The 22,450-nt window shown below is 44.8% G+C and overlaps 1 protein-coding gene and 1 long non-coding RNA gene across 3 annotated transcripts in view; one reads left to right on the forward strand and one right to left on the reverse strand.

The window, feature by feature from the left end:
- The window catches only part of LOC137293555 (muscle-specific protein 300 kDa-like), a 210,871-nt gene that overhangs the window by 182,603 nt on the left and 5,818 nt on the right, over window positions 1–22,450 (reverse strand). For both annotated transcript variants that reach the window (XM_067824182.1, XM_067824181.1), the window contains exon 3: window positions 3,807–3,868. In XM_067824182.1, the coding sequence (XP_067680283.1) occupies window positions 3,807–3,868 (62 nt within the window). The remainder of the gene's footprint in view (window positions 1–3,806; window positions 3,869–22,450) is intronic.
- LOC137293556 (uncharacterized) lies at window positions 12,510–21,355 on the forward strand. Its single transcript, XR_010957488.1, has 2 exons — window positions 12,510–13,097; window positions 20,526–21,355. It is a non-coding gene; the product is annotated as an uncharacterized lncRNA (long non-coding RNA).

Consider the following 22,450-nt stretch of genomic DNA (forward strand, 5'->3'; position numbering starts at 1 on the left):
CTCTAATATGCAAGTTCCAAACATTGACCAGCGAGTCTACCACTGGTGTGGAGTCAAGACGTCCAAAGTCGTAAACCTGTCTTGAAATCATGATCAAGAAAACGCTGTCATAGACGTAATAGTAGACGTCTACGTCTGATCATATCCTAAGGTGACGTGAGCAAATCGAGTAGACATTATCACTGACATAGTGATAACGGACAGAGTACAGCTTGCTTTTAACATCGCCTTGAACTTCGACCCCCGAACCTGGGACGGCGATGTGATGAATCAACTCCCGCGGAGTTAGTTAGTCATCCAAGCTGACCTAATAGCCTGATAATGAAGTCCACCCCTCTCAAGATAATCTTGTATGCCGTAAAGATGCGTCATTCTTCGACTTCAGAATAACCACGCTGTTCATTATGAATGTGTTGACATTTCAAGGAAGTCTATTTATAGCTGGCTGTCTGTCCGATCAGAAACTGCCATACATCGCTGCACGCCTCCTGATAGGCAGCGTTGAGACTACTGTTAGAGGATCTCTATGCCGAGTAGAGAAATCCAGTGCCGCTGTAGACTGCTAGTCTAGAGTGTAACGACATCTTTCCATCGTAAATGACTAAGTCACTGCAGACAACTTCCTTACACTAGAATAATAACAACACATTCTGCGCAGGGCGTTGTCCCTCGATGACCAATCAGATCGTAGATGTAACGTCCTGGGATCCTTTGCAGGGCGTTGTCTCTCGGGGACCAATCAAAATGTAGACGTGACGTCACCGGTGTAGCAGGTAACTAATCACCATGAAATCTTGTAAACGGTGATACCCTGCTAGCCTGTAGGCTTAACAGTAACCATGCTGTATGGCGAGCACGTGTCTAAAGGAGTAAAGCACGCGAAAACCCTTCCGCCGCTTGAAACGGACGTAGACAAATTGCTTTCCAAGTACATGTGTTGGAATTTTCCCCGAAGATAAATGCTGCCCTCTCTATAATAAGAGGTGTAGTTAGGCGTGGCACTTTGTAGTTGTCTCGAAAAATCTTCGTGACACAATGCGTAAAGCACGTGAAAGAAAACTTTCTCCGCTTGAAGTATATGTAGACAAATTGTAAAGTAAGGATCTTCGAGGATGCAGCCAGTCCCTCCAAAGGACACCCAGTCTCACGCCTACCAGCAGAGGAATATCTGGTACGGTGATCAATCCTCGAGGCATTGTCTTCAGACAAGTCCATCGCCGTCGCCGAGGTAGCTGACACCAGAGCAGACAACGGTTTAAGCATCCGCTTGAGTTCAGTCTCAATGGTCACCCGCTTAGAATCCTGCACTCTGTAAGAGAGCTGCGAGGAGCCCAATAACCGCTACATAGATTCAACCAAGACCGCCACGCTGTCCGCGAAAACCAGGCTGTGTATCTTGTAATCTGACTTCTTGGATTTACACACTTAGAAATTCGGATTAGATGACAATTTTTCAAAGACCGCATCTAATACAGCCACGGCGTCCGCCACCATAGGATCAGGCGGGATGAGTAACTCCGGCGATAAATGAAGTGCTGCAGGGTTGTTGGAATTAGCCGAAGGTGAAGGGCAGTACGGTAACCTGTCAGCAATCCACTCGAAGACGACTGATAAGGGTAGTTAAGTGCCATCACTATCGCCGTCGCCTCCTGCCTCCTCGTCGAAGTCCGGGCCAAAAACCTGTCCTTCCAGGTCCTCATAGGAAACGGAATTCGAATCACGCCGCGACGTAGGAGACCAAGTCGATGCATGAGCAGCAGATTCCTTGGACGAGATCCAAGGTGGTTCCGGCGACCGCAAACGCCGAGTTCTAGAGGAGCGTCGAGGTGATATGGACTGGGAGCGCAAGCACCGTCTTCACCTGGTAGTAAAGCGAGAGTCCTCATTCAAAGGGCGTAGCGGGGACCGAGAGCGCCGACAAAGACTACTGTGGAGGGTACAGGATCACCGACTCCCAGGGAACCTGGAGCGCGATCTGCGCCGAGAGCGCTCTGCCTCCAAGCGCCGAGCGCGCCCTTCATCCAACTGTCGTTGTAAAACCTCTTCCCTGGACAACGTATGCAACACCCTGGGTATACGGTAAGGCGCAGGCGCTGGCGCTGGCATAGGGTCCGGCGTCGGCATAGGCGCTGGCGTAGGTATAGGCACTAGCGCAAGCACAGCCTCTGGCGCTGGCGTAGACAGACGCTGGCGTAGGCATAGGCATAGGCACTGGCGCAAGCACAGGCGCTGGCGCTGGCGTAGACATAGGCGCTGGCGTAGGCATAGGCGCTGGCGTAGTCACTAGCGCAAGCACAGCCTCTGGCGCTGGCGTAGACATAGGTGCTGGCGTAGGCATAGGCACTGGCGTAAGCAAAGGCGCTGGTGTTGGCATAGGCGCTGGTGTCGAGATGTCGAGACGCTGGCATCGCAGCAGCACCGGGCGTCAGGAGAGAGCGCAGGAACCTCTGGACTTCCGGATGAGACAAGGCATCTGGATGAAAACAGATCCACGATGAAATCCGAGCGAGGTGGTTCCGGGGACAAGCGTACAGGCGTCACAGACGAACGCCCCATCCCAGGCGTCGGCACAGGCGTTGAAGGCGGTTGTAAGTCAGGGTCGTCCGGCAGAGATCCCAACGACGACTCTCGAAATCCGCCACCAATAACACCTCGCAGTACTGGCAGTGTTCGTCAAAAGAGCAGGCTAGAGACGCACAATCCGGGCACCAAGGGTGGGGATATTCGCCGATTCCTGCCCCAAGCAGATAGTGCAAAACTGGGGAGATATACACAGTTAAGTGCAACAAACAAACATAACAATGCGTTGAAACCAACGCTAGGAGGTAGAAAAAACACCCCTATACCAGAAATGCAGCACCAACGCACCCCCACTATAAAGTAGGCACGCCCGTAAGCTCGTGACAGCGAAGGGCAAACAACCAAAACGGTTGCCTGCGTACATCGCAACGTGGCACGAAAAAACATATAAATGCAGTGAAACCTGGCAAAAATACTAATCGACATGGAAAACCACATGGAGGGAGAAAACCAGCAAGATATAATACCCCCACGGACGCCATGCCGCACTCACACACGACGCGGGCGAACCCACCCCGAAGTGAGAGAAAAAATAACACGAGGTAGCAAAGTAAGTGCAGTTAAAAGATAACTTACCTTAACACGCACACCTAAGGGATACAAACCATACCTACCCCTGAGGAAACAACTTTATTGAACCACAAAGTAGGTAAACTAAGCGAACCAAAAACGTCCGAACAGACGAACGCTAGAAGTAAAAGTGATTTTTGGATTGTTCGCGCTTGCGCGAGTGGGGAGATCACGTCACTTCCGTGACTACATTCGTAGATTACATGAGGTAGCCATCTAGGGAATGGCGAATCAACGACTGTCTGATCTCTTCTAGCGAAGCTTGAGGTAATATGCATAAGACCTATGGTAAGGTAAGTTAAAAATTATGACTGATCATAATCACTAGTGTCACCATTAGGAAAGCTGACAATTAGTCCCATAGTAAAAAGAATCTCTGTGACAAAGTGGTCACACTGTAGGCAGGTATTTCATTGCAAGTAGTTGCTGGAATCAATAAGTCATTCACAGAGTATCAGATACTCTTACACTGAGGTGTGAACCTCTCCTAAGGCAATATTGTCATGCAAAACCTTTACTTATGGTTTCATATTGATGTCTTAAAATGTCTATACATATTTCACCATAAAAAAAAAATCGGAAATATATACTGCCAATGAACATCAGCTGTGCTCAGCCATGAAGGATTCAGTGAGTGTTTTATCAATGTTACTAACCTGTCGGAGATATGTGTTCATCCAGTTTGTAAACGTTTTCTTCTGTACCCTCTCTTGTTCATCTGCAACAAAGGAGAGGAGCATGATACTATTTACCTAACACAATCTCATCAACAGCATTCACATTAACTTTCATAATTTGCCACTAAATGTCTTATTTCATATTGTCAATATTATATTAATTAAATATTAATATTGTCATATTATCAATAAAACATTGCTGATAAAGGAACAGACTGATGGGGACTTCAGGTTAAGAATTTACCATACCATACCATTACACATATTACCTTGACATAAGTCAATAACACAAGCATCACCTTGACATCAGTCCCCAATACAAGCATCACCTTGACATCAGTCTCCATTACACATATTACCTTGACATAAGTCACTAATACAAGCATCACCTTGACATCAGTCCCCAATACAAGCATCACCTTGACATCAGTCTCCATTACACATATTACCTTGACATAAGTCACTAATACAAGCATCACCTTGACATCAGTCCCCAATACAAGCATCACCTCGACATCAGTCCCCAATACAAGCATCACCTTGACATCAGTCCCCAATACAAGCATCACACTTAAATGTCACACGCAACGTAAAACACAACTTTGCAGATTCTGGTACCTTTCGGTATGCACTTACTGAAACAAATCATAAAAAATGCCAATTCAACCTATAAAGTTGAAAAAAACGCGATGAAAAAAAAGCCTGCGAAATCGGAGTTCAAACGTTTCACTAAATTCCCCCCAGCGCAGGGGGGAAAACTGGTTTCAACAGCTGTGCTGCGCTACGTCCATAACGCATGAGCAGTGAATAAGTTCGCGGAGCTTGAAATAGTATACATGCCCAGCGTCTGAGGTCGTGAACAGTAGTCTAATCTTGGTTGTGTACATAAACAAGTAAATAATCTACTTGTTACGTAAAACAACTTGTTGATTGCGGTGAGCAGTCTCTGTCGCAGAAAGCTCAGTGTCTGGTTTATTCACACCTCTATGTCTGTCTGCCTGTCTGCTAAAGACAACATGCAATACACAGCTTCAATCATTGACCACATGCAATTTGAACTTAACACCTGTCAGACTATACGACATAAAGAAAATAAGTTGATTTATGACTCGTGCACCCGAGTCCCATGTCTGCCACATTATGTAATTAGGCACGTGTGATACACATGACATGTTTTTATGTCTGTGGGTTGCAAACAAACTACATTCATTTTTTTCGGATGACTGGATCTGACTGAAACTGGTGCTAACTGTTGTCAGTTTCAAGTCCTGCTTTGTACTTGGACGAATGACAGGTTCCAGCCATGCAGTAGTTTACCATCTCTACTGACATGATTTTTGATTGGATCGAGCGCAAATTCAGAGAACATGTATTTTCCAAACCCAACATCTCTATATACATTCTTCATTGATAACGACTTCTTTTCGTGTATATGATTTTGTCTGACAACAGTTTATGAACCCATACTGAAACGACGCATCAAGTATACAAAAAGAAGTTGTTATCCATAAAGAATCTTACTTTCTTGTGACTGGCTCTACTTCTAAAATGCCCATCAAACAGATCATCTTTCTGTACACACAATGAACCCTCAGCATATCAGCAAATGAGCCAATAGGAAGCCGTCGTTACACCTGCTATGACTGGGTTCGGTCTCCTGAGGGCTTCGTTTTGGGGGAAGTAAACCCAAGTACAAAATATTGCACTTTTGAATCGCGATTGTACGCTTATAATTGTGTTTGTTTTTTTAAAAGCAGCAATGTATATTATATGTCATGAATAAGTGATAAATGTGTTTTAATTATGTTTGATTTTTTGGTTGCATGTGACTTTAACATTTCCATTTCTATCTGAATTTGTAAGTGTGTATCACCCCCAGGAGTGGAAGTGAATGTAATTGTGTGGTCATGTATCACTCTACACCTCTGCAAGCAAACCAATGCTAGAAATCAAGAGGAACAGTCATGCATATTCAGCAGCTAACTTAATCACTCAATCCCTAGCTTTACAAAGGCTTACTGTACTGACACAATTTCAAAACACGTTAGTCAGAATGACCCAAAAAATCAGAATATATTGTTCTAGGTATGTAAACATGAGCCAAGCAGAGAAAATAATACATCTATTGCAATACATCCTACAAAACCACTATTTTCAGTTCATAATGCATTGTTATTTTTCGTATTATGTATATAAGTATATAGATTGCAATGACCCTGCTGATAACAGGTCACAATGACCCAACTACTTCAGTGACTGGATGCTACTGTGATGATGTGAGGATAATATCATGTGTGATCTTGTAACACCTTCCAGTGAGGTGATCAGGACACTTGATGCTCCCAAGACTGGCACACTATTATCTACTAGACCTCAGAGGTGGCAAGTGACAACAGAGGCAGCAATGACACAGCTACTGGAAACAGGGACACAATGACCCAGCAACAAACAGAAGATGCAATGACTGACAATGACTACTGATAACATGGTTCACAGCAACAGACTATATTCACAGTAAGAATGTAGGAGGATTTTGTGTATGAAAACAACTGAGTTACCTACAACAACAGGCAGTGATGTGATAACATATTTCACAAGCTCTTGCAACAAATGGATCACAGAAGTTTCAATCTTTAATTCCATGGAACTATAAGGATTACCACAATCAGAGTTGGTGGCATGAATGAAGCATTGACCATTCAGCTATGATGGTGGACATTCCATCCACATGAAGCTGCCCCACCTGACCCTGCTGCTGTTACCTTGGCAGATGTAGCTATCTCCCAGTATCATACTAACACAAGGTGACCCACCTGAATCTGTGTGGATGGTGTGAGATTGGAGTTGGGGTACAGACTCCATCACGTCAATGTAGAAGCTATACGTGTTTCCTCTGCCTCCACAAATGTCAGTTGGTATGTGTTTACATGCAGCTATAGATAGACCTGCTCGAGATGCCCAGGAGGGGTGGAGGGACACAGCTTCAATACAACAGGTTTCTCCAATGTTAGTCACAACCTGATGCAAAGGAGTGTTTACTCCACAAACATTACATGAATCTGTGAGCAGGTCTGCATCAAAGAGGCTTGGGATAGTGACAGAGAGAGGACCTACTGATGCCTCACACACCTCCTGGACCAGGGACACAACTGATTTACAGCACTCTCACAGGTAATCTCTTAACCTAATCATGAATGACGCTTTTTTTTCAGTTACAAAAGCTCAGCAACAACTGTTTCCTGAACATTACATGCAAACTGTAAAATACTCATGGAATAGGCCAGGCAGTTTCATTACTATTCCCATCCATCCCCCAGTGAATTGTCGCAACAGATGCTAGAGGTCAGCTAGTTGAGAGTGGGGTAATACCTATGTTGGACAACAAGGGAGATACGTGAGCATCATGACCAGGAGGGAAATTGAAGTATGGAGGCAGGAGGGTTTTTCATCAGTAATTAATCATCGACTGCAGTTAAAGGGGCATCACAAATTTTCCTTGTGAGGGTGAGCCTGGTGCTGCAGGCAGGTCTGAGAACACAACCCTGTCTAACAATAGCAACAATGGAAGCAGCTACTTTCAGACATGTGCTAAGCAGTTGCAGACAAAACTCCACCCTGCTCTGAAAGTTAAATGTCAGGGAACAGTCACCAGGTTTTCATGCAAACTCTTCTCCAGTGAAGCAAGTCTTGGTCATGTTCAACTGCTTGACCCACCTCTGTGGCTTCATTCCAATGTACTGGAGGTTTTTCATTTGTATTAGTGATACACTTTCAGAGGTAAACATTAAGTAGTACGAAGGAGTGAGACAACTGCAAACATGAGACTTTGAAGTTGGAGCTTTAAGGAAGGATAACAACGATAACAATATATGAATGAATAGTAAACATGGCATGTGACGCGATTGCTGTACAAAAGAAGCAAACACCATGTGACATGAGAGTGTTGTATTATACAAGTAAACATGGCATAAGATATGTCAGTGGAGTACAATATAAGTAAACATAGCATGTGACATGTGAGTAGTGTATAATACAAGTAAACATGACATGTGACAAGTTAATTTGTACAATACTAGTAAACATTGCATGTGAGAGGTGTACAATACAAGTAAACATGGCATGTGACTTGTGGGTGGTGTACATTTCAACATGATCTACCAGGACAAGCAAGTCAATTGTTACTGACAGTGGCCATAAAAGCAGGCTCGCGATGCCTATAAAAGGCTAGTCTCGCTGCTGATCAATCCACACCTACAAAGCCTGCCTCTAAGATAATTAATCTATTAATGGGGCTCTAGCCTGGCTGTCTTCACAGACAATGTGGGGATATTGATTCACAGACAAAGCAGCATCCAAACTCGGGACACTTTTGAGTAACTTCGCAGTTAGAGACTTTCTACAACTGCCTGAAAGCTAAATGACTGACAACATCGGAGTGCTCCAGACAGATTCCACCCAATGTGACCCACATTCCTCCTTAAATTTCATTCTAGTCAAATGACATAACCAGAGAAGTATATTCCTGATATGATAAGGTTGTGTATATATCAGTTATCACTCAGCTGATGCCCACTGCCTAGTAAAGCCACTGCATATATCAGTTATCACTCAGATGATGCCCACTGCCTAGTAAAGCCACTGCATATATCAGTTCTCACTTAGCTGATTAGTGAAGCCACTGTATATATCAGTTATCCCTCAGCTGATGCCCACTGTCTGATAAAGTGTATATATCAGTTATCACTTAGCTGATTAATAAAGCCAGGGTATACTTTCGTTATCACTGCAGGCTAGGAGACGGCCTCCTTTAGCTTGTTTGTTGCTATTTACTGAGTGGCTTGTTCCACTCAGTAACACAATAATTATACATTAGCATTCCACCCATGTTCACTGTGTATCAGTTGTCAGTGAGACACTTTTGCTACAAACACTACAGGCAAAGATAAATTATTATTTGTCAATATTTATCTTTTCCTTGATGTAACATACATACAGTTTGTGTTGATGGTATCTACACACACCTCCCAGCTGAGGCTAATAAAATATGAATGACTGAATCAACAGATACGTTTAGGGGATAAGAAACATGACCATCACAAGTTGTATTTGCTCATGCATGGCGTCAGTTGCCTGCCTTCCTCCTCAATCCTTGTGGGTTATTGGTGTGCATCAAGGCAGAACCACCCTCACCTCTCTGGCACGCACACAGCATTGAGGAAAAACATCAATCATCACCATGACAACAAAGTGGTCTATAGAGCATGTCTCTATAGTAACCATATATTGTTCTAAAATATTTTGCAATTTCTGTGGATGATGGACACAACAGACTGGCTAAATGTTACAGCTTTGTGCTGTCAAAGTAATACATGTACTTTATGGCTGAAATCTCTTCCTCTGACCTCAATTTCATGTAAATGTTAGACAAATATGTTCAGCCCAAGGGTCCAACAGTGTCGATGGCTGGATGGCAGTTTGGCCTTGCTATATATCACAGCAGGGTAGGCTTCCAGTGTGTTCTGCTTGTTGGATGGTGTCCATGGCTCTGTGGCTATGTGGGACCTGGCTCAGAACATGCTGCCATGCTGCCTGGGGCAGTGGTAAACAAGTTAACCAATGGTTTAGCTAATCCAGATTTGATCACTGGCAACATATACTGGACAAGTTTCTGCTGATCTCAGCACAGAACAGTTTCTCTCACTCTAATGACACTGTATAACAGATGTATAGGGCAATGTCATTTGGTGACACTGAACCAGTGTCATCTGGCAAGTTTGAAGCAATCAGCAGACCAGCTCTCCCAACCAACTTGCCAACAAACTGAAACACCACTAGACAATTACCTTCAGCAACCAACAATTACCTGTTTCAACCAACAATTATCTATTACAACCAAAAATGACCTGTTTTAACCAACAATTACCTACTACAACAAACAATTACATACTGCAACCAACAATCACATAGTGCAACAAACAATTACCTGGTGCAACCAACAATTACCAGATGCAATCAGCAATTATCTGTCACAACCAACAACTATTTGTTACATCGAGCAATGATCACCAAGAACTTCACAGCGCTTTACTATGTGCTGACGTAGAGTTTTATTATGTGCTGATGTAAATAATTTCTAGAGAATGCTCACTGCAAACCTGGAATGTAGCTATTGGTGTAAGGGTGCCAATCAAGTGACTTGTGTGACTTGTGTTAATAGCCATGTGTAACTGTAGCCAACTTCCTGGTACAATCCAGACAAAAGGTGACATAACACTTTCATTATCTGTACAAATATAAGTTAAGCAGCCAATAATGATTATGAATGTTTGATTCTCTCCATTCCATTTCCATTCAAGTGACCCTCAAGAGCTCATTAACGCTGGCTGTTGTTGACATTAATCCCTTGTTTACACACTGAGTACAACAGAGCCAGTTCATCAGCTCTCAACTTGCAGGTAATCCTCCCACCAACCCTCGGTGATGATGAAATACCAGCAATCAATAATCATGTTTAGTGGGAGGTATAGTTGATCATATTTCACCTCTGTCAATCACCAGAAACAAGGTGACCACCACAACAAATGATTACTGATATAGCAGCAGCTGAAGCACCACTGTTTCAGATGTTCAACGCTCCGCTGGCAGACCATGTACACTCATGGTAACACCAGTGGTGTTGTATCACACTGATCATGCATATTCTCCACTAATATGTTTAACATAAAGTTATCTTTTGAAGTTAATGACTTGTTTTATTGATGTAATAACTGAGACAACAATGGCTGTTTGTGGGTGACTGAAAGCCTATAACACAAGAATATGTCTTCCTTGACAACATACACAACAACCATCAGATTGTTCATGATTCAACAAATGGACAATCTGACATCTATCACAGACTCTAGTTATGGATTCCAGGACAGAAAACCATGTGTGTCAGTAGAAGACCCTGCAAGTGTACATAGTATAAACACCATAACACCTGGTATATCATAGGTGAGATGCCTCCTCAGTAGAACCTGGCCGGATAATTACCTCAGTTCACAAAATGAGGAAATGTGCAGCTTTCACTTCCTACTTCCTGCTGTCCAAAATTACCATGACACACAGTGACACACAGTTTCCTGCTCTGACACACAAGGTCAGACAGTTCCAGCCTTCTCCACATGGTTAGGCAGAACAAGGCAACACTTGAGACAACTCGATCCAGAGGAAACCACACATTTTTAATTGCCACTACATGAAAGAATATTCTCAGTGGGATGAAAGTACTTCTGCTTCTTTCAGCTTAACTTGTGTTAGTTAACTGTATTGAACTTTACAAGCAAGTGTCGGAGGTAGTGGGTGAGTGAGGAAGGCACATATGAACCTGGCAAGCCAAAGCCTGGCATATTCACAAGGTCATTTTACCACATGGCCATTAACACTGATGAACATATATATTAGATTGCTGCCAATATCCTGATTACATGGAATGGTGAGTGATACTTAGCCCGCCCGTCCATGAGTGAACATGGATGCCAGCAGGATGTGTCAAGGATCTATGTGTATCCTGCACATTCTCCATGTCAGTATATTCAAACATATCTCTGGAAATATGTTGAATTGCTGTACATCACATGGACTTTCAGTATGGAGTAAGAAAATCAGAGTGATGAGGAGTCTGTCAGAACCATGCAGTATTTCAATGTGACCTCCCTGAGCCTCTTAGGGTCAGTTTCCTTTATGAAATCAGTCACTAGACACAGGTCAGTCTTGGAACAAGACATAGAAAATACCACAGTTCATCTCACAGGGAAACGAGGCAACTGGAGGCTGAAATTAAATGCTACAGGGCCATGGTAACACAATTATAATTGGATAATTAGTTATGAGCAGATAATTACTCAGAACATTTATCATTAGATAAGAAGACAAGATCTGGCCTGTATGTTCAGGAGTATTACACAATGACAGTTGCTGGTGAATGTTAACATGTATTATCTATACAACCAGTGAATAACGATTGAAGCATTGGAGATTTATTACTTGGTGTCAGTCCACAAACAACAGAAGAGTGTCCCTAAGTCATAAAGTTTGGGTAATATCATGTTGTGATCCACTGCTGACTACCCAGACCCTGCACGACCCCCTGTACTGTCTACCATGACAACTAGATCGGCTGGTTACCAGCTGGTTACACAAACAAACCACACACTGTCATGGTGGCAGGTCAGAATTAACAAATTTTGATTAATGCACTTCTACTGAATCACTTAGGCATATTTTCCACACCTTAATTTAGTGAGAACTGACACCTGGTGGCCCTTGTGACCCTTTCTAGTATAGAGTGTACACAGTGTTGATGACAAGTCCCACACAGATTGGGGCATGTCATCAACACTGCTAATCACCAACCCTGTAAATGATGCTTGGCCTACCTTTAAGACAGTGAAGCCTTTGATAGAAGGCTTTTGCTTTAAACTCTTCTGTTTGAAAGCCAGATCTGTAGCCCGCCATCCCAGGCTGTCAACAAAACCACCTCATTCTTGTCACAGTAAATATCCTCCAGTGAGTGTCACTGCACTGTGGCAGTCCTTGAAGCATCTACATAGTACAACTGTACACCAGTGTCCAGTGTGTGGACGCAGCCAGAGTAATGTCGACTATCTACCACGGCTGCTGTACCACTGCTGCAGGGCTACACCAGTCAACCATGAAGTGTTCGTTGTCGTCTGCCAGATCTGGCCAGGATCAATACTTGGTCTTCCCGCGTGGAGAGGCTTGGCTGAGACAGAGGGAGGGCTGGCTGTGGAGGGAATCCACTTGATTGGTCCTGTGTCACCAGGGTCACACTGCCTCTACACTCCCCCAGCCTGTACAGAGTTACTGTAGTCCGAGGGGTGAACAGATCCTGCTTGTTACTGTCCATCAACATGTGCAGCAGCACAACCTGTTGCTTTGGTCTTCAAGTAAGTCTCGTGGACATAGGAGGCCAATGTGTTATCATTACAGTCAATACGGACAGGATTCATTAACAGGGCTTGTCTTGCTATTATCTCCAACTTCAAGTGTTGGCAGTCTTCATTAACATGTCTGCTTATTAGGATAATATATGCAGTGTTCATGCTTCGCTAGTCATGGGAAACAAGGACCGATTACCAAGTCACATGGGATGATAACATCATAAGCGTCCCCTACAACCCCATCGAGACAGGCTACATGTACACAGGAGATTTCATCAAACAGTGGTTGATCTTCGGACATCAATATGGGAACACCAAGAAGACAGTAAGTCCATTACTCTCATAGTTGCAGGTGATGTCTAGCCAGACATCAGGTCCTCTCCTTCATGCTGTCAGTACAACACTGTTCATTTGTCACAGTCATGAGATATTCACCATTAGGCATAATGGGTACACAATGTCATAACCTTGACTTTGAACTTTAAACATATGACATTTCTAACTTTAGCGATATGAGCTGAATCGTCGTACTCTGATCCCTAAACACAAAGAGTATCATTTGATTGTTGAATAATTGATGTCACTTTCAATCATTCATAAGCCACTGACATACTGATACTGGCAGCACACACATGGTCAGGCGTACCCTGGTAAGGACGTCAACATTCATGGGTAACAGTGAGTGAGGGTGGCACAGATATCACTTTGCTAAGGTTGTTGGTCTACGTTTCAAGTAGCCATCATCTATGAACAGACAGACCAGGACAGCGAGGGTAGGTAAAGCCAGTGAGTCTTCCACATAATGCACAGCAGGAATATCATAAGTATTCTCAGGTGTCTTGATTCAGGGGAATGTCCGTCAATGTTTGTAACATACCCTGTTCAAAGATACGTACACCTGTGAAGTTTAAACTTCCATCAAAAAACAACTTCGTAACAAAATAGGATCAGGTTTTTCCATGAATTTCAAATTATGTTAATCAATGTGTCAGTGCTCAAAATCATCACCCTACACACTGAGCTCCCCAAACCGTATTGTGAATGAAATCTCTCACACAGGAAGGGCTACACCACTGGGAACCCACTCTGTCTGTAGCCCCCATGATAATCCTGCACCAGGGTCACACCTCCCTGTTGTGTGTGGCAAGCATGGTAATGTCTTAACTTGAGACCAGGTGGTGTCTCTTGATTGTACATGTAAAGCAGATTACTGGACAAGACATCAACACTTTCACTGAACATCATTATACTGCTGTGAACGTAGGACAACAGCAACCACACTTTACCTCCTCCATGAAACAGTGTTTATTCATTAAAAACACAGCATCAGGTCACTGCCAGGGACCAAATGCAGTTTGTCATCAGTATTACCTTAGAGATCCCGTTGTTTCCAATAACTCTTGAGATGTCAAAAACCCTATGTGAAAATGTTTCCACATGATGATGATAGTGTCAAAAGAGTAAATGAAACCAAATGCATCCAACCCCTGTCAACATGCCTCTCACACCTGCATCCCACTCGTCAACATGCCTCTCCCAATTACATCCCACCCATCCACATCCAAACCCTGTCAACATGCCACTCCAACCAACATCCAAACCCTGTCAACATGTCTCTCCAACCTGCATTCTGTCAGTCCACATGTCTCTAACACCTAACATCACACCCATGCCAATATGTCTCTCTCACCTGCATCCCATCTGTCCACATGCCTCTCCCACCTACATCCCATCCGTCCACATGCCTCTAGCACCTACATCCAAACCCTGTCAACATGCCTCTCCCACCTGCATCCAAACCCTGTCAACATGCCTCTCCCACCTGCATCCCATCCGTCCACATGCCTCTCCCGCCTACATCCAAACCCTGTCAACATGCCTCTCCCACCTGCATCCCATCCATCCACATGCCTCTCCCACCTACATCCCATCCATCCACATGTCTCTCCCACCTACATCCAAACCCTGTCAACATGCCTCTCCCACCTGCATCCCATCCGTCCACATGCCTCTCCCACCTACATCCCATCTGTCCACATGCCTCTCCCACCTACATCCAAACCCTGTCAACATGCCTCTCCCACCTGCATCCCATCCGTCCACATGCCTCTCCCACCTACATCCCATCTGTCCACATGCCTCTCCCACCTACATCCAAACAATGTCAACATGCCTCTCCCACCTGCATCCCATCCGTCCACATGCCTCTCCCACCTACATCCCATCCGTCCACATGCCTCTCCCACCTACATCCAAACCCTGTCAACATGCCTCTCCCACCTACATCCCATCCGTCCACATGCCTCTCCCGCCTACATCCAAACCCTGTCAACATGCCTCTCCCACCTACATCCAAACAATGTCAACATGCCTCTCCCACCTGCATCCAAATCCTGTCAACATGCATATCCCACCTACATCCAAACCCTGTCAACATGCCTCTCCCACCTACATCCAAACCCTGTCAACATGCCTCTCCCACCTGCATCCAAACCCTGTCAACATGCCTCTCCAGCCTACATCCAAACCCTGTCAACATGCCTCTCCCACCTACATCCAAACCCTGTCAACATGCTTCTCCCACCTACATCCAAACCCTGTCAACATGCCTCTCCCACCTGCCTCCAAACCCTGTCAACATGCCTCTCCAGCCTACATCCAAACCCTGTCAACATGCCTCTCCCACCTACATCCCATCCGTCCACATGCCTCTCCCGCCTACATCCAAACCCTGTCAACATGCCTCTCCCACCTACATCCAAACCCTGTCAACATGCCTCTCCCACCTGCATCCAAACCCTGTCAACATGCCTCTCCAGCCTACATCCAAACCCTGTCAACATGCCTCTCCCACCTGCATCCAAACCCTGTCAACATGCTTCTCCCACCTACATCCAAACCCTGTCAACATGCCTCTCCCACCTGCCTCCAAACCCTGTCAACATGCCTCTCCAGCCTACATCCAAACCCTGTCAACATGCCTCTCCCACCTGCATCCAAACAATGTCAACATGCCTCTCCCACCTACACCCAAACCCTGTCAACATGCTTCTCTCATCTACATCCCACCCATGTCAACATGCCTCGCCCACCTACATCCAAACCCTGCCAACATGCCTCGCCCACCTACATCCAAACCCTGCCAACATGCCTCTCCCACCTGGATCCAAACCCTGTCAACATGCTTCTCTCATCTACATCCCACCCATGTCCACATGCCTCTCCCACCTACATCCAAACCCTGTCAACATGCCTCTCCCACCTACATCCAAACAATGTCAACATGCCTCTCCCACCTGCATCCAAATCCTGTCAACATGCATATCCCACCTACATCCAAACCCTGTCAACATGCCTCTCCCACCTGCATCCAAACCCTGTCAACATGCCTCTCCCACCTACATCCAAACCCTGTCAACATGCTTCTCTCATCTACATCCAATCCCTGTCAACATGCCTCTCCCACCTACATCCAAACCCTGTCAACATGCCTCTCCCACCTGCATCCAAACCCTGTCAACATGCCTCTCCCACCTACATCCAAACCCTGCCAACATGTCTCTCCCACCTACATCCAAACCCTGTCAACATGCCTCTCCCACCTACATCCAAACCCTGTCAACATGACTCTCCAACCTGCATCCAAACCCTGTCAACATGCCTCTCCCACCTACATCCAAACCCTGCCAACATGTCTCTCCCACCTACATCCAATCCCTGTCAACATGCCTCTCCCACCTACATCCAAACCCTGTCAACATGCCTCTCCCACCTACATCCAAACCCTGTCAACATGACTCTTCGACCTGCATCCAAACCCTGTCAACTTGCCTCTCCCACCTACATCCAAACCCTGTCCACATGCCTCTCCCACCTACATCCCACCTGTCCACATGCCTCTCCCAACTAACATCCCCTCCCTCAACATGCCTACCCCTTCCAACATATCTACCCCAACTAACATGAATACCCCATTGAACATGCCTAAAACAATCAACACAACAACTCCAAACAAGCAACTACCTGCTCTGCAACAAAACTGCATGATGGGGGTAATTCTATGATCCAGCTAACAAGAGTTACCATTCTTTGCCCTTCAAATGGCAATTTCCCCCCGGGCAGTACTCCCCAGATGTATGTAAGGTATTACCTGACTTGACCCACTGCAGAGCGGATGCCATGGGGACATACATGGCTTCGTGAACAGACACAAGGGACACTCGTCTCTACCAATTGTCCAGGGTGCTTGAGCACAAGGGACAGTTGTCTCTACCAATTGTCCAGGGTGCTCGACCACAAGATAAACTCATCTCTACCAATTTTCCAGGGAGCTGGAACACACGATACACTCGTCACTACCATTTGTCCAGGGTGCTCAACACTAGGTAAACTTGTCTCTACTCTCTGGCCAGGCAGAATGTACACCATGTATCTACTCTCTGGCCAGGCAGAATGTACACCATGTATCTACTCTCTGGCCAGACAGAACATACATCTCCTGGATGCCCAGGTACACCACATTTCAATGTTCAGCTGTTCTAGTGGCGAGACTTGCTCCATCCTGCTTATCCCAAACACCAGGCACTGCTTGTCAAGATCCCACACACAGGAATGTCAGGTACATGGTGGTGACAAAGAAAACAGAACTTGTCAAACACTGCCAAGTAAATCAATGTGCCATCAATATCTCCAACCACACACATCCCTCAACACACAACACTTACCATGCTATTTACAGCATGTGTCTGAGTTAACTCAATTGATGGATCATAGATCTATTTCAGTGTCGTAATGTGCAGTAAACTGTCTGGTGTCACACTGACATGACGAACTGACGGACATCTCCATGACACCCTGGTCCTCAACCTTGTGTGTGCTGGTGAATACGTAGATGAACCAGGCCGCTGTACATGTTTACATTTGATCACTACTTCCTGGCATAAACACTATCTACTGTGTATGGGAGGTGAGTAAATAATGAGACCACAGCATCACAAACATTTCCAGCATCTGTTCTTACTGACTGACATCTCAAACATTGATTTGGATCTAGATTAATTCTGTACTGACCAGGGTTAATCAAAAGTAATGTCTGTCTCACCATCATACTGATACCAAAATAATAATCACAGCCCACCTCTCCCTGGCACATTGAACACACCTCCACCCTGGCACACTGCACACCACTCCACCCCGGCACTTGAACACCCATCTACCCCGGCACACTGAACACCCCTCACCTTGCCATAGTGAACACCTGACAATCATGTCACACTGAACACAAATACACCCTGGCACATTTAGCACCCCTCACCTTGCTATAGTGAACACCTGACAATCATGTCACAATGAACACCCCTCCACCCTGGCACATGGAGCACCCCTCACCTTTCCACAGTAAACACCTGACAATCATGTCACACTGAACTCCCCTCCACCCTGGCACATGGAGCACCCCTCACCTTGCCATAGTGAACACCTGACAATCATGTCACACTGAACACCCCTCCACCATGGCACATTGAGCACACCTCACCTTGCCACAGTAAACACCTGACAATCATGTCATATTAAACACCCCTCCAGTGCTCCACCCTGAACATGCTCAATACTCTGTCACCCTGCCACCCAGGAACTTACCCTGATACTGGTGAATGTTCCCCCAAGCTGCGTTGAAGTAGCGTCCATATTTGCACACTATGTCCACCATTTCTCCTCATCATGTGACCAGCAAGGTAAACCAATGTTTGACAATGGCTGACCACAGGTGCCTTCCTTACTGCTCCTGTACTACTCTACCACACAATGCCCAACACACATCAATTATACATGTGCCAGTGTAGATACACACTGGAACAAATCTGTTGGTTCTGATGAGCTGCAAATGGTTATGTAGCTGTGTGGGATGGGGACTGGTGCTGTCATCAAGCTGGCAGGGCTAGGCAGCCTCCACAGGGGGCAGTGTTTGTACATTTCAAGGGAATATCAAACATGCACCCGACATATGTTGAGCTGACTGGGGATCCCAGACCTATCCTCCTCACACAACAGCCTCAGTCATAGTCTTCTGTATCTGAATAATTAATGCCAGGTGATATCTAAGATGTCGACCTGCTTCGCTTTGTGACACACTGAGGCAACTGTTGCTTGTCTCCAGGGAAAGGTAAACAGCGTCATGCACAAACATTGGAAGGGTGAAGTCAGGCTGCTATACTATCTGCCTGTTCAGACACACTGGCGATGCATCAGAATAACACTGATGTATGATTACTTGGTCAGAAGCTGGCCATGCAGTGTCTACCCCAGTACCACTACTGCTAGTACCCGAGTAGAAAGGCTTCTATGTCTTAACAAAAACCAAAGTGGCACAGCAGGTGTGTCTAACGACTGGTGGCACTGTGGGTCCCAGGTATCTTGGTACTAAGGATGGGTGTCAGAGCGGTTAGGTCAAATCTGGTGGAGCTAAGGGTGGAAGTCATGCCCACTAGCACTAAGTGTGAATATCTACCAGTCAGGGTTGGATATGACACGCAGGGTGGATGTTAAGCTTTGTATCAAGTTCACAGTAATGTTTCCACACACAAGATTAGTCTATCATATGTCACGAGAACTCCACAGCCCAGGTCAGCATAAGCAGGTAGGTGTAATCTGCAGCCACTTCTACTAACTCTCTCTCAAGTTGCTCCAATCAACACAGCAAGTCTAACTTGCTTCCCTGAAGGTTCATCGGACAACTCCATCAACCATGAATCTGACTGTCGACAGGTTCTCCATTTGTGAAAAATGGACAGTGATGCCAGGTACTGTCAGTGTCCAATCCCTTTCTGGGTCATATTCTGTTTGCCAATGCCATCTCTCATGCTTGCACAGTCATACTGTGATTTGGTCCACTAGCCCAGCAGTTCTCCACTCACTCACAGTATCTGTTGGTGGACAGTGAGTCAGGACCAGCACCTGGAAACTCTTAGTACAGCTGGTCACTGAGTGACCACTTACATTAGATATGAAAGGTAAACAAATCGGCCCAATATTGACAGAGTGAAAACTGATTGTAGCCGATAGTTACCTTGGAGGTCAGGGAGGTCGAGATAGACAATATGGCTGTGACAAGGCTCACACTTGACAATGTGGCATATACCCTGATTGTTCCACGCCTGACTTCATTCTCACTGGAACACACAAAGTTGGTCTGTTGTTCATTTGGTGCTGATAGTGTCACGAGGCTACAATGCTACTGCCACCACCTGTAGTCTTCCTAGCGAGGTTTGCACCATGGTACTACAGTACTGTGGATGACTGGAGACTGCAGCATAAGACACAGCCAGGTAGCATGTTGTTAAGCATAAGCAGTCACGCTTGGGACTGTGTGGTTGCATGCCATCATCTACAATCAATAATCTCAATACCACATCTGTGCCACCATGGTTTCACAAGGAGCAAATAATGATGAATTATAGGCTACTAAGGAGAAGTTTGAAAACTGAAATCATTGCTCTCAATTGCTTGTTGATTACATTACATCCTTGTTCCTTAAACCGACCTTGGTGCTGAGACATTGATAGGTGATATAATGTAAGGTTGAATGAAGGTGATACAATGTAAGGTTGAATGAAAGTGATACAGTGTAATGTTGATTGAAGGTGATACAGTGTAAGGTTGAATGAAGGTGATACAGTGTAATGTTTAAGACCTCAGTGTTGCTGGCAGACAACATAGAAATATCCTCACAAAAGTACATAATGTTATATTTCAGGTGTTAGAGGGAGCTTAGGCTTACAGCAGGATGCTCCACATACATGGGACCCATGGCATACATGTGTGAATGAGTATCCATGAGGGGAATCAAATCCAAGTCTTGGGCATTACAAGTGAGCATGTTAACAACTGGACCACATTCCACTGAGTGGCACAGAAGGAAGCCTTGATATGATGAAGTATCTCAAAGACATGTCTCTGGAACATCCATCATCCAAGTGTTTGGATGAACAGCACAAGGTAAATAAAGTACTACAGCACAAGTTAAATATAGCACTACAGCAGTAGGTAAATACAGATAACAGTAAATACAAGGAAACCATAGAAGGTGGTAAATACAGTACAAGGTAAATACAGCACACAGCGAGAGCAATTAGGTGCCCGACTCTGAGGGAGCGGGTTCGATTCCCGGATGGGACTCAACCAAGAAAGTACTAGAATTTGTACTTAACTAAGAAAGTGAAATATCAAATATGACATGTGTTGCTTTTGACCACTTTCTAAATGGCATCGTGTAATCATAGCTTTCGGTCGTGGGAGCTGTGTCAGTTTACATTTATCAGCGGGGTACACAAAGTACGCAGTCTAGGCTACCAGTTGTCCGACTTTCAAAGTTTTATTTTTATGGAAGTAGTGGTGTGCTGGTGTTTAGGTGCCTGACTCTGAGGGTGCGGGTTCGAATCCCGGATGGGAGTCATTGGGACTCAACCAAAAAAAGTACTAGAATTTGTACTTAACTAAGAAAGTTCAATCCCAAATATGACATGTTGCAAGTATCCATCAGTTTCCATTTATCATGCCAGTATTAAAACATGTCTAATGAGCAAAGGGTAGCTTGAAATTTCAAAACATTCAGTCTCCCTAATGAAAGAAAAGGGACTGACTGATCATGACTTATCATGATATGACTTGACTTTAACACTTGATTTAATGCTTGTCAGTAGGTATTATTTCTTTCACAGATCATCAATGGTAAGTTTCTGAGCAAGGCAACAAGGGAATAAGTAGTGCATCCACTCACAGGAATGTATTCACAATAATATCTCATTCAATCACATCATAAACCTCTCGTCAGTTCAAGCATTGTATGAACACCTGGCACCATGCCAAGGTCTATACAATACCACCAAATAAGGTTGTTGAACATAGGTCACATGACTGGCTTGCAGTGATCAATCTTCTGTGTTACATCTTGCTTGTACATGCATACCGCAGGTGCCCTCCACCCTGTAATCTCTTCATGTGACCCCAATGCTTGCTCTCACAACTTATGTTTATTTAGAATGGTTCAAATTGTCCAAAACAGCCATAAATCTCTGCATGATAACACATGCCAAAGACAGCTCGGGGCAGAATATTTACTTGCATAGGTCAGACTGATATTTAAACAGCTGAGGAGTAAGTCTGGTATGATAGTGAAGCCCACCTGTAGAGCAAGGAAATCACACTTTGATCATATAAACCAGCCACGAATCTACTAACAATTCACAGACAAGCTACAATACTACCCACAGACTCCTCTTGAACCTGGGCCTCCAACATGACAAACGAAAACTTTAACCACTAGGCCACCCAGAAAGGAGGGATGACATGTCTCATGAAGTCATGAATCTGTTACTGGCATGACTCATAAAATAGTAGTTCTGTTACTGACATGACCCATAAAAATTGTGATTCTGTTACCATTGGTGAAACATATTATGCATTCTGCTGATATCAAGCAAAATTTAGTTGATATTCCTTGAAGCAAATATGAAGCTGAACCTGGCAAATAATACCTCAGTCTCTATGTCAATCTGAAAACAATCTGGGTTCATTTTGTTTCACAAGTTCACAAAGAAAATGTGGTAAGGACTCCAGATAAATAAGATCCCACAGGCTACATAAAGGATAACACAAGACAGCTCTTGCAATCTACACACG

This window comes from Haliotis asinina, chromosome 8 (genome assembly GCF_037392515.1).
Source record: "Haliotis asinina isolate JCU_RB_2024 chromosome 8, JCU_Hal_asi_v2, whole genome shotgun sequence".
NCBI lineage: Eukaryota > Metazoa > Mollusca > Gastropoda > Lepetellida > Haliotidae > Haliotis > Haliotis asinina.